Here is a 19,304-nt window from a genome sequence, read left to right as displayed (position 1 = left end):
ATAATACTAATATATACAATATTATAATATTATATAAAAATAATTAATTTATATATTATATTTTAGTAAAATTAAAAAATTATATTATTATTATTAATTTATATGTTATACTTGAATTAAAATTTAAAATTATAATTGTAATACTAAATTTAAATAGGAGTATATAATTTTTTTATTATATTAAAATTATAAAATATAATTTATAAAATTTTAAAATAAATTGTAAAATACAAATAATTTAAAATTATATTGTAATTGTATTTCAAATCTATATATTATGCTTAAATTAAAAATTAAAGATATAAATAACCAAATTTTAAAAATAATTTTTTATACTATAATTTAAGTTCTTTAAATATAATTAATAAGATTTAGAAATAAATTATAAAAACTTTACAGAAAATACAATTATATTAACAACATATCTTTTTTGAATAATTTTAATAATTTAAAAACACTTTACACTACCATAAAAAAGACAATTTGGCGCGGTAATTTTTCGTTACATAAAGTTAGTTACCAGTGGGTGGGGCAGCAGGATTCTGGGATAATAAAAATATGAAGTTGAAAGCGGTATCAATAAAATATTATAAAGAAAAAGAAAAAAATTGTGCCGAGATCGGCACCAATATATTTTATAAAAATAAATAAATAAATGAGGTTGACGCTAACACCGGCGCTAATGAATTAATAATAATAAAAAAAAAGGCAACAAAACGATGCACAAAGATATATACTAAAATGTACCCTTAGCAATCTAGCAGTAAATCCATAAATTTGTAACGACCCAATCAACCCAACGAAGTTATAAACATAATTGAACAAGACACATTTAGTTGTCCAACAAAACGACACATATCATTCTTTTTGAGATCCTACCGCACCATTTGGATCAGTACTACAATTATGTGGTGTCCGATGTTATCTCGGCGTGTAAGAGAATTGCAAGGCTCATAAACTTGAAGCAAATGATGAGCCAGAACGCTGATTAGAAGCATGCAGACGTAGCAGACCTAGTGAAGGTTGGAAAGTTTCGGGAAGAATACCCGCTTCTTGCCTTTGAGTAGTTGATTTCGGAGTATTTAACTTATGCGGCTGTTGTGACGGCTTCTCCTAGAAATTTCAATGTCATAGACATATTGAAGTAAAAAAAAGACAAAATAATAATAATAATAATAATAATAATAATAATAATAATAATAATAATAAGCTATTGAAATTATTTCAAACCAATTGAGAACATGCACAACATTTGGCTCAACGTTTGTATGTACATTAGCCGCAGCTTTGGCATTCCCAATTCGGGGAATATTTGGTACACTATTTTGACTCTCCACCTACAAATAACATGTTTTATTGCATTGTAATAATACCAAGCTACATGTCTTTAATAAGTTCAATGCGGTATAATTTAATATCTTGTTAGTAGTTTGTGAGGGATTATTCATGTGTTGCGAACTGATACGTCATCTTTTTTCCCGACCACCATAAATTTTACTCAACTTTATGTAAATTTATATAAAAAGACTTCATGAATTATGTAATGCATAGTAATACAATATTTATTTCACACCTCATCATCTACCGATTCTGCTTTCTTTTCTCAGTGTCTCAATTTTCTTCAAATATTCAAGTAGATACAACACTCAAACTTTTCAATCTTTTTTTTTTTAACCTGAATTCGTGTCATGCATTTTCTTCTAATCCATTCAAACATCTTGATTATTGGAAGATCCTGAGCAGACATAATGTAATGGTTAAATGACTCACTAATATTATTGACCAATGCATCGTACGTAGGAAAGTAGACTCTCGCCCATTTTTGCTTGGGCAACCACTCAAAAGCATTTTTCGATTCATTGACCTTTAGATCGCAATTAAGGATTTTCTTCATTGTACGCTTTATGTTCATTCCTCTTGTATATCGAGGCGGCCTTCCAGAACAACCTCTTCAATTCCAAACCCTTAAAACATTTTTTTGAAGTTATTGTACATATGACACAAATAAAATCGGTGCTCAGTATTCGATGCATGCTTAGCAACAACCTCAATCAAACCTTCCCGTCTATCAGAAAGGAAAGAGCACCGGTTATCTCGTACATCTTCAATATCTCTAAACAACAAGTTCAAGAACCAATCTCAGTTATCAAATTTTTTGACCTCCACAAGCATCATAGCAGTTGGGTAAATATTGCTACTCACATCCATCCTAGTTATGTTAAGAGCTGACCCTTGTACAGTCCCTTCAAAAAATAACCATAAGTTTAATAATTGCCCTACATCATACCTAAAATCCATATGATAGTGGTTTCAAGCAAACACAAGTAAATCCTTTGAAGCACTGATGGAGGTAGTTCTTGACCAACTTTGAAAATAACAAACTAATAAAATACTAGTATTTATTGATTGGTTCGTATTCTAGTTTCAAATGAACCATGCAAATTTCATTCATTTTCTTATCTAAAAATTGATATATATATATATATATATTTAGCATTTATAGTTTTTAGGGCCCAAAATGACCTCGGATTGACAAGAACATTTTGTTGGTTAGTTCATTTGATCATTTCGGATGAACTTTGCGATTTTCGTCTAATTGCGAGTCTAAGAATGAGTTTACATTTTGTTTGGTTGTTTCGGATTAACCATATAAGTTGCATTCAATTCAGTTTCTAAACATAAGTTTACATTTTTTTTTTTTTGCGTTTACGGTTTTTATGGCCCTAAACGACCTCGGATGGAGAAAATAATATATCTGGTTGGTTTGTTTGGTCATTTTGGATAAACTGTGCCAATTTCGTCTATGAATGAGTTTATATATATATATATTGTCATTTCGGATAAACTGTGCAAGTTTCATTCAATTTGGATTCTAAAAATGAGTATACATTTATTTTTGTATTTAAGATATTTAGAGCCCTAAATGACCTCATATGGACAAAAAAATATCAATGCTTGGTTTGTTTGGTTGTTTAGAATGAAATGTGCGAATTTTCTCAAATTTCAAATATAAAATTGGTTTTACATTTTTTTATCGTTGAAAGTTTTTAGGGCCTTAAACGATTTCTAATGGACAAAAAAATATCGTTAGTTGGTTCTTTTGTCATTTTAAATTAATCACGCAAGTTTTGTATAATTCCGAGTTTAAAAATTGATATATGTATTTTTTAGCGTTGGGGTTTTTGGGGCCCTAAATGACATCGGATGGACAAAATAATATCGTTGGTTGGTTTGTTTGGTCATTTTGAATGAATCATACGAGTTTTGTGTCATTCAGAGCATAAAAATAAGTGTACATTTTTTTAGCATTTAGGATTTTGGGGCCTAAATGACCTCATATGGACAAAATAATATCGCTGGTTGGTTTGTTTGGTCATTTCGGATGAATTGTGCAAATTTTCTCAAATTTCGAGTCTAAAAATGGATTTACATTTTTTTTATCGTTTAGGGTTTTTAGGGCAAAAAACAACCAATTATCACTATTACCTTTTAATTATTACACTGACAAAATATATCAAGATGTGTCACTTTTCGTTGTCGGTAGTACAATCTCATTCGCACCGACACTGGAAGGACACGTATCATGTGATGCAGGTACTATGCGACGCACAAGTGTGATTGTATTCGTCGTGAAGTTAATGCGAGATTAGAGGACAAAAAGCGCAAAAAAATGACATACAAGAAATATATTTTATCTGAGTGATAATTAAAAGAAAAAATATTAATAATTTGTCTAACTTAATTTGTCCACTATTTCTAAATCCGTTTGTCCCACATAATTTATCTGTTCATTTTTTTGGAAATATAATTACACATTTTAATCGTATTTTAAAAATCATAATTTATATATATTTTTTATTTTAATTAAACTATATAGTCATCTTAATTTTAATTTATAATTATTTTTATTAAATCATAATTATTTTTACTAATACACTTTTTAATTATTTACTAATTACACAATACCTAAAACTCCGTGCCTAAGCAAATTGAGACAATTTAAGTGGGACAAAGGGGAGTACAGATCAAGCATAATTTTCAATTATCAATATATTTAAAATTTTAAAAATTTCAAAATTCAATTTCAAATCAAATTAGAGAGCAATGAGAACAAATCTAAAATTCAAAATAAAATTACAAATCAAATTTTACTTCCTTCGTCTATTTACAAAGTTGACATTTGTTTTTTTAGTCATATTTGAATATTAATTATTATATTAAAATCTAATATAAATTTAAAAAAACAAAAGAAGACAAACACTTATATTAACGTCTAATAATTCAAATATAATGATATTTGTATATAATATTATAATAATTGTGGACAAAAAATTGTGTTATTTTAATAAATACAAAATTTGTACAAATTATATTTGATTTGAATTTAAAACGGGTCCTATTCTCTAAATGGGTCATTTTATTCTCCTTCCGGGTCGATTTGTTTTCCAACTTAGTTTTCGATGGCTTCTTTGATCTGAAGAGATTTGGTCTTCGGTTTGATTTTTTCGAACTTCGGAGAGCTTTGGTCTCCGTGCTGGCGATTTGATCGTCGGCTTTGGATTTGATGTCTTTTTTAGACGATCCGAGGCTTTGATCTTTGATTTGGCTTTGCCGCCTTTTGAAGGGCTTTGGTTCTCCATGTTAGCGATTTGATTGTCAGCTTTGGATTTGATGTCTTCTTTAGACGATCCGAGACTTTAATCTTTGCTTTGGCTTTGCCGCGTTTGAAGGACTTTGGTCTCCGTGTTGGCGATTTGATCATTGGCTTTGGATTTGATGTCTTCTTTGGACGATCCGGGACTTTGATATTTGGTTGCCTTTTCCGCCTTTTGGAGAGCTTCGGTCTCCGTGTGGGCGATTCGATCATCGGCTTTGGATTTGATGTCTTCTTTGAACGATCCCCGGCTCTGATCTTTGGTTTGCTTTTTTTGCCTTTTGGAGAGCTTCGGTCTCCGTGTGGGCGATTTGATCATCGGCTTTGGATTTGATGTCTTCTTTGGACGATCCGCTGCTTTGATCTTTGGTTCGGCTTTGCCGCTTTTGAAGGGCTTTGGTCTTTATGCAGACGATTTGATGTTGGCTTTGGATTCGATGACTTCTTTGGACGATCCTTGGCTTTGATATTTGCTTTGGTTTTGCCGCTTTTTGGAGGACTTTGGTCTCCGTGTGGGCGATTTGATCCTTAACTTTGAATTTGATGTCTTCTTTGGACGATCCGCCGCTTTAATCTTTGATTTGGCTTTGCCGCTGTTCGGAGGGCTTTGGTCTCCGCGTGGGCGGTTTGATAATTGGCTTTTGATTTGATATCTTCTTTGGACGATCCGCAACTTTGATCTTTAAGGAAGTGAATTTGGTGTTCCATAGCACTTTTGGCGGCGTGTCCCTTTGACTTTTGGATTGAAAAGGGCCGAGTTGTTGCTTTGGTGAAGAACGCGATGAACACCTTGAAGCTTTGGGATGAACTTTGGATGCTCTTCCTTGGCTTTGATGGACTCTTCAATGGCTTTTAGAGCTTTGATCCTTGAAGAGGTGGATTTGGTGCTCCATAACGCTTTTGGCGACGTGTCCCTTTGACTTTTGGGTCGAAGAGGGCCTAGTTGATGCTTTGTTGAAGAACACGATTAACATCTTGAAGCTTTAAGAGGAACTTTGGAGACTTTCCCTTGGCTTTGACGAATTCCTCAACGGCTTTGAGAGCTTTGATCCTTCCTCCGGCTTGGACATACGACGAAGAACGTTAACTTCATTGATTCGTCAACCAATATTGGATCATTTGTCCAAATTAGTGACTTTCGACGAAGAACGCTCCGAAGGACACAAAGAACATGAAGAACAATACAGAGAGAGTCTAGAGACCTACCCCTTTGCTTGAATCCTCAATGAAACTTCGATGTGTCAAATGAATTGTGCACCTTCCTTTCTCGCTAAGATCTTTATATCATTGCATTTTTTCAGAAGATATTAATTTATATATTTCATTTATTGACAAGATTTATTTATTTTGCTGCCAAATTTATTATAACACTATTTATGCACGTAATATTTGTACGATATCTTCCATTTTTAGCAGATTTTTGCATTAATGGTTGATATTTATTGTACAAAAATTAACATATGTGCATAATTAAATACCATATATTTATTTTATTGGAATTTTATTTTCTTCCGAAATATATGATATTTAATTGATTTTAGACATATATTTTTAGTGTCTACAATAATATAAAAATATTTTTAATGTTAAATAAAAAATAAATATAAACTTATTAAGCGGATAGAGAATAATATTTATTACTTTTTATAAGATAGTTATTAATGTAATAGTTTATTAAAAATATTGAAATTTTATGGTAGAAATATGATAGAAAAAATATTTTTTCCACTTAGAAATTAGACATAACAATGGGTTGGTGTGTCTGAACACAGGCCGTTCCTAACTTTCGTGAGGCCCAGGGCGAAATAAAAGTTAGGGGCCCTTAAATATATATATATATATAATATTTTTTACCTATAATAAAATATAAGTTAAAAAAAAATATTTTTTTTCTAGCGTAAATTATAAAAATTGCGTAAGACTCCCTTATATTTTAACAAATGCTATATGAAACTTTTCCATACAAAAAATATAGATGAAACGGTCATCTTCTCATCACCAAAAAATATATAAAAATGAGCTTAAAGGAACATTTGTTTGAAATATAAGGAGGTTTATGCCATTTTTTAAAGTATATAGAGAATTTACACTGAGTTTTGAAATCATGTTATTGATAATTTTGCCTAATAATAATAATAATAATAATAATAATTTTTTCTAATATTTATTATCTTTTAAATGCAAAAAAATAATTAAAAAAAATAAAAAACCCCTAAAGATATATAAATGATCTACAAATATCAATACTTGAGTTAAAACCCAAAACGATAGAACTTAATCACCAAGCCATGCTTTTGTACCAATACACTAATGTCAAATAAGTTTAATACATAAATAATTTATATATAATATAAATAAATAATGGGTTCCAATTTAAATTGGGCCCTGGGCGGTCGTCCGGGCCCAGGGACGGTTCTGTCTGAACATACATAGTTAAACTCGAGATATGAATCAAATTTGATAATATCTAAACCTAAACCAAAGTATATTTGGTGCGACTCGACAAATATAAAATATAATTTTAAAAATTTAACTCAATTTTCAAATTGAATATATATTAAAATTTATGTATTTTATTTAAAAATATTATTATAAAATTTTAATAAATAAAAAATCAAATTATAAAAATAAACTTAAATATAATTATATTATTACATGATTTTTAAATATAATTAATATATATTACTCCCTCCGTCATCCAATTGTGTTGTAACAGTTGGCTCATACTGAAAATGCTACCGCCACACTGCATCATGAGGTCGTCACCTCCTACTTCGGGCCCCACAATACACTGTTAAGGCTAAATTAACCATAAAAGTGCATTATTATATATCAAAATCTGATTTATAAATATTTGCAAAACACACCCCTTAACAAGAGGTTTTTCCGGTTAAAAATTTACATATAATACAATAGACGTAAGTTCACTCACTCAGCCCGTCTTTCTATATCCCGAGACGTCCCCTGTCTCGGATGTGCCATGCATGCCTGAAACAAATATTTTCTTAAAAGCATTCCAGAATTAAATCCATTTTAAGAACTAACGTGAAATATGTCATTTCACACCTTTTTAAAATAAAGTCTAATTCCCGTTAATCATAAAATACGTGTCATGTCATGCCAATAGTGAAATGATGCAATACAGATATCAAACTCGACAGCAATGCACACTCATATATATATATCCGCCAAAGTGAGCAGCCGGAATAACCTCGGCTCCATAATCATAGGCTCACTACATCTGTCTAAGTGAGCAGCCGGAATACCCTCGGCCCTGTAATAACAAGCTCACTAGACCATCAGCAATAAATAGCCGGAAAATCCTCGGCTCAAGGGAGGACCTGATAAACCCATAATAATATAACGATCATCCGGTCACTTCCATATACCCACCATACCACTCCCACAATCAATACATGGATAGTCGAACGTTCTCGCCATTAACCACAAGACGCCCCATAGTCTGTGATAACGAAGATAGGACCCCCACTGACTAGCCCTATCCCGTGTAATATAGTAGAATCCGTGCAACCTGGAATCACCCAAGGGAAACCCGGAAACTCTACTCCTCCTCGCGCGCCCTAACGGGATCACGTTTGGAGTTTGACATATGATCCTAAACTACCGGTAGACCTAACTAGTAGCTACTCCAATGAGTGGAACAGCGCCGAACACGAATGATTAGACCAAATACATCTCAACTACCATGGGTCTAATCACTGAATGACCGTACGAGTAAGTCACCCAGTTGTCCTACTACTATCGTCCACTATCGCCAAAGTGTTAAGGTACATCGGGGTCGAATATCCTAACCCCAGATGATGCCCTCACCTAGCACTACCGCATACGGTGACTAGACGATAAATCCATAAAACATATCCGATAAACCGTGCAATATGTGTGCAACATGCCAAATAAGTGAATTTACCGAAAGGGCTAGTGAGACAACTCACCTATCCTCCTTTTCATAAATTCACCAACGCGATCAAATACGTATATCAAATATCATAAATCGTGAAGTCTCCCACATGCATACGCACATATATTTATTTATATATAAATATATACTTGTACTGACAAAATAATTCACATAATATCACCTTAATATATTAATCAGAATCGCATGCAACATGCATACCTAATTTCTTAAAATTAGATTTAATTCCCTATTGCTTACCTCTTATCGACACTCCCTAGCTCCCGCAATTTCACCCAAATCTCTTCCAACGTACACCTGCCTCATTATTTACTCAAATCAGCTGAGCTATATACTTATACATAGGAGTTACCTGCTTATTCAAAAGCTAATTTCTATAGTTAGCTCGTTGGGTTTCAAACTTTTATATTTAGTAAACTACGATATTCTAGCTATAAAACTCTTATACCTCATAATATTTATATCGTCCGATTATTAAATAAAAATACTTAAATATATGAATAAACAGACAGGTGCAATACACTGCCGTTTTCAATTCGGCTCGGATCGATACGAAATTCTCATAATATAATACTAGGACTACGAATAGGCTATTAGCTAAAGAAATTTGTCGATTAAATAGCCAAATAGCTGGTTATGAATTTTTGAAAAATTTCTAATTTAATATTCCTAATATTGAAATTCATATTAAAATCCATAATTAAATTCTACGTAAAACAAATAATACAATACCAAAATCGGAATCAAAATCGAACGGTTAAATCTTTTTCTTTCTTTTTTTTCTTCCTTCTCTTTTATCTCCTTCGCGTTCTTCTGCTTTAGCCTTCCTTCAGGTAGGTTTGGTTTGTTATATAAAATTATATTATTATATATATTATATTATATTATTATTATTAACGTTATTATCATTATTATTATTATTATTATTATATCTTCGTCATCATCCATCCTTATTATTATTATTATTATTATTATTATTATTATTATAATATTATTATATATATATTATATTTTATATTTATCTTTATCGATATTTATCCATTTAATAGTCTTTTTAATCACAATTAATATATAAAATAGGAATAAAATTTATTCCAAAATATTAATTTCTTGATTCCAAAATATTATAAAAATATTTATTTGCTATAATAATATTATTTTATACACTCCAAACTCGGGGTATTACATGTGTGCTCATTTGACCGGGTATGAGTTTTAAGAAAAATATGTAAAAATAAAAATTTTTACTTTTTTGGTAAAAAAAGTAGTATCTTTTTACTTAAAAAAAAGGAAACGAGAATAAATTTGAACGACTGAGAGAGTATTAATATATCCTGTCTCTATTTACGTATATAATTAAACTCGACTTAAAATATAATTAATTGGGAAAAATCAATTTTGGTCTCAATATAATCAAAATTAATCAATTTTGGTCTCAATATAAAAAACTCATCAATTTTGGTCCCAATATAACCAAAATTTATCAATTTTGGTTCCAATATAAAAAACTCATCAATTTTAGTCCCAATATAAACAATTTCAATCAATTTTGATCCAATTATAAACAATTTTTATCCATTTTGGTCCCACCGTTAAAAAAACTAACGGAAATTGCTGACGTGGACATGACGGATGTGACGTGGCAGTTGACCTGGAAAGTACACGGCCATATACAATTATACACGGCCATGTTGTTACGTGGCCATGTATATTTCAGTGTATAATTATACATGGTCATATTGTTACACGACCATGTACAATTATACACGGCCATATTGTTACAGGGCCATGTATATTTCAGTATATAATTATACATGACCATCTTGTTGTCCGTGTACAATTATACACGGCCATATTGTTATATGACCATGTATATTTAAGTGTATAATTATACATGACCATGTTGTTACACGGCCATGTATAATTCTACACGGCCGTGTACCTTTCTGTTTCGGTCTAAAATTTTAATTTTTTTTATATTTTTAATTTTTTTTTTGAATTTAGAATCGTTGATATAGTTAAAATGGAAAAAAAAATAAGCATAATATAATTAAAATATATCAATTTTAGTTCAAATATAAGTATTTATTGAGTATGTTCTTTTGAAAGATTTTGTCTAAAATTCTACTATTTAGCAAAAAAATTTCTTCTACAAACATCCAATTAATGTATTGAAATAATAAATTAATTTCTAATACTACTATAATATACAAAATTAAAAAATAGTTGTGTAATTGGATGTTTGTAAGAGAATTTTATTTTTTTTTATGAATAATAAAATTTTAGACAAAATCCTTCAAAAGAATATATCTTATAAATTTTTATATTTGAATTAAAATTGATAAATTTTAATTATATTATAATTACTATTTTGATTTTGTCAATTTTAACTATATCAACTATTTTAAATTCAAAATAATTTTTTTTAAAAAAAATATGACAAAAAAATAAAATTTTAAACTAAAATAGAAAAGTACGTGTATAATTATACACTGAAATATATATAATCATGTAACAACATGTCCGTGTATAATTGTACATGACCGTGGAACAATATGGTCATGTATAATTATACACTGAAATATATATGGCCATGTAACAACATGGCCGTGTACTTTTCAGGTCAACTGCCACGTCACCTCTTTCGTATCCACGTCAGCAATTTCTGTTAGTTTTTTAACGGTGGGATCAAAATTGATAAAAATTGTTTATAATGGAGCCAAAATTGATTGAACTTGTTTATATTGGGACTAAAATTGATGAGTTTTTTATATTGGAGCCAAAATTGATAAATTTTGGTTATATTGGAATGAAAATTGATGAGTTTTATATTGAGACAAAAATGGATTAATTTTGATCCTATTGGAATCAAAATTAATTTTTTCCTTAATTAATTGGATACGGTCGGACATCGGGTCTACCCGATCCATACCCCTTGTAGGAATTGAACTAACCCGACCCGAATCATTTCAACAAACCAATCAATCCGACCCAAAGCCTCCACCCGTTCAATTCGACTTCGTCATCGTCGACTGGTCGCCCGATGGATACATGAAATTAGGCTCACTCTGCATCTTCCCAGGCCAGGACTCGAGCTTACTGCAGAAAGCTGCTAAATTTCATGAATCTGAGTCCAAGAACTGCTGATCTCCGAAAATGAGAAGGCGTGTTTGTTAAATTTTACATGTCAATTGCGCTTGCTTATTCTTCGATTGATTTTCGTGTAGGCTGAGTCGCATCTGCTGATGGCATTGCTGTTATTTCTGTTAATTTTGTTTTTTTCGTGATTCCATCAGACTTGCGCACAGACATCAGCTAAAGCAATCAGGAGTTAGGGGAATGTTCGGCAGATTAGCAATCGCCGTCATTGTGCTGGTGATCTGTACTATTTCTCTCTTGTCCACTATAAAGAGCACCACTAGATCCGTCTCCCGTTCGGAGGTACATATTGCAGCGATGATGCCTTTCTTTAATTTTTTAAGTAATTATGTTTGTTTATAGGTGCTTAGATGTTATTTAGACATTGTCCTCTGTTAATGTTTTGGGTTGTTGGTCAGATGATTTGTTATGTGTGTAGTAGACATTGTTTGTATGGTGAAGCTTGGATTCTTGTTACTTCATTAATGGTATCACAGTTTTTAGCTTATTCTGAAGACTGTCAGGTTAATAATTCAACAAACTGGTTAGCTAATATCTTTTCAGTAGATCTGATATACTGTATGCTGTGTGTTTCTCATCAAGGTTTTACCAAAAAAATTGTATTAACGTCTGATCTTGTTTCTTATGATAATACACAGATTGATGTGGATAGCCTTTGGGACACGGCAGCTTCTGATGGGTGGAGACCCTCATCTGCACCAAGATCTTATTGGCCCCGTATGATCCCACATTTACCTATCATATGTTCTATTGCATTGATTTTAGGTCACATTGTCAAATCAGGCTTCCACAAAATATACCACTGGCTCTGCTTGCTTCAATTTTCTTTTGAATATGTTTTGTGTTAATTTAAAGTGCGTGCTGATTTTATGATGCCTCATGTTTATATTTTTATGAAGCTCCACCTGAAGAAACCAATGGCTACCTACGTGTTCGTTGCAATGGTGGCCTAAATCAGCAAAGAAGTGCGGTATGCAACAGAAATGTGCTTTCTATACTGTGATATTACCACAGTTGTTTTTAATAATCTTACTTTTCCTTTTGTTTTGTATCTCTGTCATATTTGATGCCATGCTCTTCAAGAGATTACAATCTTATCTTAATGATGCCTTGTGCTCTGGGATTGAAGAAATCTTTTTCTGGGTTGTAGATCTTTTGCCTCATATTAGCTGATTATTTTTTCATGTCAATTAACGCTAATATATTTGACAAATTTTCCTCAATGGATGGATATATTTAATAAAAATTTCATAAAAGGGTTGTGTTCAGGAATTGTGCATTGTACATATAGGAGGTTCTAGATTACCCACTCAAAAATCTACTGAGAATAGTATTAATTAAAAATTGGCAATTCATTCAAAAATTTGAACACTACTTAAGTAAAAACTCACAGAATACCTATTCTTCCTTCATTGATGATTATGCTCGAGTAAACTTGTGCACATGAAGGTAGAATATAATCCCTTGTTGGCTTTTTTGAAATTTCTTTCCCATTGGTCTCGATTTTATTATTGAAAAAATATTCTTTGAAAAATGTGTTTAGAATCCTGTTCAAGCCAAGTTAAAATTGTTAATGATCACCTTGTCAAGTTATAGTTGATGGAGGAGTTTGTACTTCCTAAGTTTCACCTCCTTTCCAGTTTCGATATGAATTTTAGTTGTTCGCTCTGCAGATCTTTCGTAATGAATTTCTCTTGTGAAACCATCATTTCTGTTATTCCTATCTTAATACCTTACGAGAGAAACTTTCTGATCTTTGACTTTTTATTTACTTTCAAGAATTTGATTGCTCCTGAATTGTGGATATTTGGTGATTTCTAGATCTGTAATGCTGTTCTTGCTGCTCGAATTATGAATGCTACACTTGTGCTTCCTGAACTTGATGCCAATTCCTTCTGGCATGATGACAGGTGCCCATTTCCAGTACATACCACAGCCTTTTTGCCTTAAATATATAAATATGTCTTGGAGCATCACAAGAGGCGTTGACTTATTTTACTTGGGATTTTGTAACATTTTATCATTCATTAGACATTAAAATTTAAATATAAGGAAATGTGGTCAGGAGTTATTTCCATATGTGTCTCTGTGTGTGTTTACTTGCCTATGGACAGTTCCCCATCCAGTGCACTAGTGGTTGTTTTAGGAATTCATTTATGTGGTTCTAGTGCAACTATATTTACTGTTCTTCTATACTTAATGAGCAATTCTTGGTTTAAGAAGATTAAGTCCACGGATAATACTTAAAAGTTATTTACCATATCCTTAAAGATGTTAATCAAAAGTATTATTAATTCTTGCATTTGTGAAATTTTTTCAATGCTTAAAGTTTGATTTAATGTTCAATTGCTCTCTACCATAGTTAAGATTCGATATGGTATCTTGCAAGTCAATCTTATTAATACAAGATGTTTTGAACAAAGCTGCTGGTTCAACTTAATGTTCTACTCCAAAGAAAACATTTCTTTGACTTGCTCAACTTTGTTTAGTGCATCTGATTCCAGTTATCTATTTTTATCACTTCCCATGCAGTGGTTTTCATGGTGTTTACGATGTCAAGCATTTTATTGAGGCATTGCGATATGATGTGAAAATAGTTGAAAGTATTCCAGAAGTCAAGAAGAATGGGAAAATCAAGAAGATTAAAGCTTTCCAGGTAAAGCTTTTAATTATTCGATAGATTTTTTTACTAAGCATGAATGACCAATATACATGGCACATCTTTTTTGGGAATCAGATAAGACCACCAAGAGATGCTCCTATCAGTTGGTACACAACAGATGCTTTGGAAAAGATGAGAAAGCATGGTGCCATTTATCTTACACCTTTCTCACACCGCTTGGCTGAAGAAATTGACAACCCTGAGTACCAGCGGCTTAGGTGTAGAGTGAACTATCATGCCTTAAGATTCAAGCCTCATATAATGGAGCTTAGTAACTCAATAGTGAATAGACTTCGTGCACAAGGGCACTTCATGGCAATACATCTTCGATTTGAGATGGATATGCTGTCATTTGCTGGGTGAGTCCTTATTTCAACATTTTGTGCGCTCAAAATTGCTGTTCCATAGATATTGAAAATTCCAATTCTGCCTACGCTTATTCCCTTATATGAGTAAATATTCGAAACACTGGAAAATAACTGATGTGGTAATGCATTTGGCACATTTGTAGTTTTAGTTAATGTGCCAACTATTTCATTAGTTATTTGATAGAAGTTCATCAACTATGTAATGTTAGGGGTGTTTGATCTATGCATACTTGATAAAGTAACAGATATGAAGGTAAGCAGAGCTGAGTTGTAGATCGCCTAAATAACTGTTAAGGATTGGATGGTCTCTACATGCCAATAGTATTGAGTGATTTGTAATCATGTGCGCAATTTGCATGAACTTGGTCTGACAAAAATAAGTTTTAAGAACATTTCCATCATGCAAGTATAATTAAAACATTTGTAATTTCAGATGCTTTGATATATTTACACCAGAAGAACAGAATGTTCTGAAGAAATATCGGGAAGAAAACTTTGCACCAAAGAAACTTGTTTATAGTGAAAGAAGGGCAATTGGAAAATGTCCTCTAACTCCTGAAGAGGTATTATTTTACTCCTACTGTTTGTCATTATTAATTTCCATTCTTTATTCTTGGGATTTATCTGTCCTATTTTATTATTATTAGAAAGCAGAGACTACATGGTTGCTGTTCTTAAATCCTCAAAATCTCATAGCTTTTCAATTCAACTGGGTGTTGATTACTTCTATGTTCTGTTAACTGAAAGGAAGAGATGCTTATTTCCTGTCAGAATTAAACCTTTATGAACCATATTCTACATACGCTTGCCCACATTCATGTTCTCTAAAAAGTTTGTTTACCCTTTAATCTTCTCTTAAACTGTTCCATCACTAGTGGAAGTGTCTGATGGCTCCTAAATAGCCTTATTGGATGTCATTCTCTCTAGTTCCATGTTGTGATGTTTTGGTAGAATTAATGTGATTTTTACCTTACTCTACATGAATGTGACTGGTTCTTACTTTCTTAACATGAAACACCATAACATGTTTTTTTTTTTTTTTTTTTTTTTTTTTTTTTTTTCTGAGAACGGAATTTTTATTTATCATTGAAGCAGAACAATGTGACTTCATAGTCTTATATGTGTTATATAGTTATATATATTTTGTTGAAGCATTTTTGTCACTTTGTCATTTCTCTTCATAACATAGTGCATTTAGGACTAACTGTTGGTTTGTGGTGCAGTATTGGGAGGAGGTTTTCTGCAAGTCATATAGTGATCCTTTATTTAAATTGTCTTTAGAATTGAGTCACTTTACAAGTTGCTCAAACTAGTCTTGAGGTCAGTTGCTTAAAAATAGGTAATTCCTTAAAAAGAAATATCTTCAGGCTACTGCTAACTGTATTCAGTGGCGATGCAATGATTTAAATATTGGTGTTCTCAGATTCTTCTTTGAAAGCAGAAAAACTATTGCTATATTTGTTTCAAGGTTTTAGAGAACAGTACGTGAAAATGAAAGAAATGAAATAATCAAAAGAAGTTTGTTGGCAAAGATGAAACTATAACTCAATTAAAATTACAAACTTGAAAGAATGAAAAGACTTTGATGAAAATAGACGCCAATTCTGGGTAATAGTTTTCATTTATATTTAATTTTAGATTAATATACATGTTGAACAAAATAGTGATGAATTATGTTTTCTTTATTTTCGTTTTATATATTTGATTGTTTGATTGAGCATTTTGTATATATATAATACTATATGATGATTTAAGGCTAATAGTGATTGATAGTTATTATGTGTAAGCTATTGGCAGTTGTGAGTATGAATAAGTTAAAATTATTTTATATAAATAGGGGGCAATAATTTTGCAGTTATTGAATTTTTTAGAGTGTGTTTGTTAGTGGGTTTGATTTTTGGGTTTGTATTTTTGAAAAGTAAAAAATTGAATTTGAATAGTTGTTTAATGTGATATAAATATATGTTTATTTGATGTTTTGAATATAAAATAAATTTGTAGTATAATATAAAAAAAGAAAATAATTGTTTGATTTGATATTTTTGGAGGGAAAAAAAGAATCTGAATAGTAAAAACCTGGGCTAAAACTCACGAAAGAACACAACCTTAGTGTCTTTTATGCTCATGATAGAAAGCTCATTATTATTAATGCAGTTATGTTTGGTAGGTTTGTCTTCTATATTTTTTGAAAAAAATGAAGATGAAAATGCTTACATCCAAAGATAGCCATGTTTGTGGCATATTGTGTAGGCTTTAATTTGCTCTTCCTCATTTTCCTTTCTGTAAGCTTAATTTTCTTTTAAGTTAACTTTTCCTTCTCACCCAAACATATAAAACAGTCGTTATTATGCTCCTCTTCTTTTTGTCCTCTCAAATACATATTGCAAATCTATCGTCTTGCTATCCATGTACATAAAAATTTCAAAACAGACACAAAGTATAAGATCTCGAATGAGCTGAATGCTAGAAAGTTGTAACCCAATGGTATTATTTTCTTAGAAATGGTCAATCAATCACAATTGTCAACATATTATGAACTTCTTTCCAATGATCTGCAGGTTGGTCTTATCTTGCGAGCTATTGGTTTTGACAACAGCACCAGAATATATTTGGCAGCTGGCGATCTATTTGGTGGTGAGCGATTTATGAAGCCTTTTCGATCCTTGTTCCCTCACCTTGAGAATCACACTACAGTTGACACCACTGGGGAACTGGCCAAGAATACTCGTGGTCTTCTGGGGTCGGCTGTAGATTATATGGTTTGCCTTCTTTCTGACATATTCATGCCGACCTATGATGGGCCAAGTAACTTTGCAAATAATCTTCTTGGCCACCGCCTCTACTTTGGTTTTCGTACAAACATAAAACCAGATAGAAAAGCACTGGCACCTATCTTTATTGAGCGGGAGAAGGGCAAGGGACATGCCTCAGGTTTTGAAGAATCTGTGAGGCAGGTGATGGCAAACACAAACTTTGGCGGACCTCACAAGCGAGTCCCTCCTGAATCATTCTATACAAATTCTTGGCCTGAATGCTTCTGTCAGATGTCTGCTTCGAATCCAGCCCACAAGTGTCCGGAGAATGATATTTTAGCAACCTTGGACAGTCAAATCAGAAAAGGAGAGGTCCATGATGAGACAAACCGATAGATAACACGACATATTAAGCATAAGTAGGATTTTCCATGGAACATTCAGTGAGTCCAAGATGCCAACAGCCGGCAAACCGGTGTGTGATAGACAACACGTAATTGGAGCCAGCCACAAATGAAAATGGTATTTCTCGTTGATCTGATATGATCTGGCTTCCCTCATCCATTTCTTCTTATTGTGACAAAGCTTTTGATCGGAGAGCGGAGTCTTCTGAAAATTCAGACACCAAATAGATTAGAGGGTGGGTGCTTCATTAGACAAGGTAAATGAAACTTGATCCCTGCCTGCCTGTGCGTGCCATTTGTTGCTTGTTGCTTATGAACTGAACTAATTAATATGTTTGCATTACTTTAAGCTTATACTGTTACCGGCATTATTGCAATGGTTTGGGTCGAGGAGAGTTATTAAGATAGCCTTGTAGTAGTTAGTACTAGTAGTACTACAACTGCAAACAATGTGCCATTTACTAAGATTCTTTATTATTCCACACACTCACAAACTATATATCTATAGATCATCTCCATCTTTCCTTACTACTATTATTTTCTTTGATTCTTTGATGTTGACATGCCGTATGCTATATGCCTTGCTGTCTTGTCTTGTCTTATTTAATACAAGTAATATCTATTAGTCTTGGCCCCGACTCGACAAAGAAGGGGAGTATTAAGGTTAAAGTTGATCTTTGGGATAATAAGATTTGCAATGCAAGAGTGTTTTTGAGCAATGCTTTGGGCTTGATGAATTTCCTTGCATAAATATATTGGATTTGGGAGATTTTATACGCATGATGGATTGGTTAAGTTGAGACAATGGTTGATGAAATGATATATATATATATATACCTTCTGTGTATATATATATATGTGATATATAAATATATATTATATGTATATACATACATATATATTATGTGTATTTATATATAAATACACAGTATGTATTATGGGAAGCTGGGAGGAGTTGGGCATCAGGGCCTGATTTTGTTTATCCAACCAACATGAGATGGAAAAAGAAATCATTTGAAAGAGGAAATAGCTATCACTATTGTGTAGATTGTTATATTCCACAAGTGTGTTTTATGTGTGTATGTATATAAGGTGATGATTATCGCGTCGATGCTTTGAAACAGCGCCAATACTAACTCAATATCGGTAAATATTATGTACTATTTGTATTTATATACATGGCAATGGTTACAATGTGATTAAGGCTAATCGACTTCGTGCTGATTAATCATAATTCGTTGAATTATATTCTAATCTAACGGTGGAGACGAAGGACGAGAGCAATGAGTTACCTATTGTCATCCCCCACATGGTGCATATTCCTTGTGACTCTTTTGCGAAAATTTTCTAATTTTTATATTCTAATG

At 32.0% G+C, this 19,304-nt stretch overlaps 1 protein-coding gene across 1 annotated transcript; it reads left to right on the top strand.

Moving 5' to 3' along the window:
* The first annotated feature begins 11,580 nt into the window (after nucleotides 1-11,580).
* On the top strand, nucleotides 11,581-18,482 carry LOC127253087 (O-fucosyltransferase 1). The gene is made up of 9 exons (XM_051277518.1): nucleotides 11,581-11,755; nucleotides 11,888-12,032; nucleotides 12,389-12,467; nucleotides 12,650-12,720; nucleotides 13,572-13,660; nucleotides 14,283-14,406; nucleotides 14,488-14,771; nucleotides 15,214-15,343; nucleotides 17,339-18,482. The coding sequence occupies exons 1-9, from the start codon at nucleotides 11,748-11,750 to the stop codon at nucleotides 17,927-17,929; spliced, it is 1,521 nt and encodes a 506-aa protein (XP_051133475.1). The 5' UTR covers nucleotides 11,581-11,747; the 3' UTR covers nucleotides 17,930-18,482.
* Nucleotides 18,483-19,304: the final 822 nt, after the last annotated feature.

The sequence above is a fragment of the Andrographis paniculata genome, unplaced genomic scaffold (genome assembly GCF_009805555.1).
Source record: "Andrographis paniculata isolate CXL003 unplaced genomic scaffold, ASM980555v1 Contig49END, whole genome shotgun sequence".
Classification (NCBI taxonomy): Eukaryota; Viridiplantae; Streptophyta; class Magnoliopsida; order Lamiales; family Acanthaceae; genus Andrographis; species Andrographis paniculata.
Note: the sequence above shows the minus strand (reverse complement) of the source record. Positions and strands in the feature narration are given on the sequence as shown.

Bases quoted from the DNA above. Each gene is read 5' to 3' on its own strand.
- LOC127253087 (XM_051277518.1), top strand. The intron at 12,468-12,649 runs GTATGATCCCAC...ATTTTTATGAAG, and splicing joins ACCAAGATCTTATTGGCCCC to CTCCACCTGAAGAAACCAAT. The intron at 15,344-17,338 runs GTATTATTTTAC...AATGATCTGCAG, and splicing joins GTCCTCTAACTCCTGAAGAG to GTTGGTCTTATCTTGCGAGC.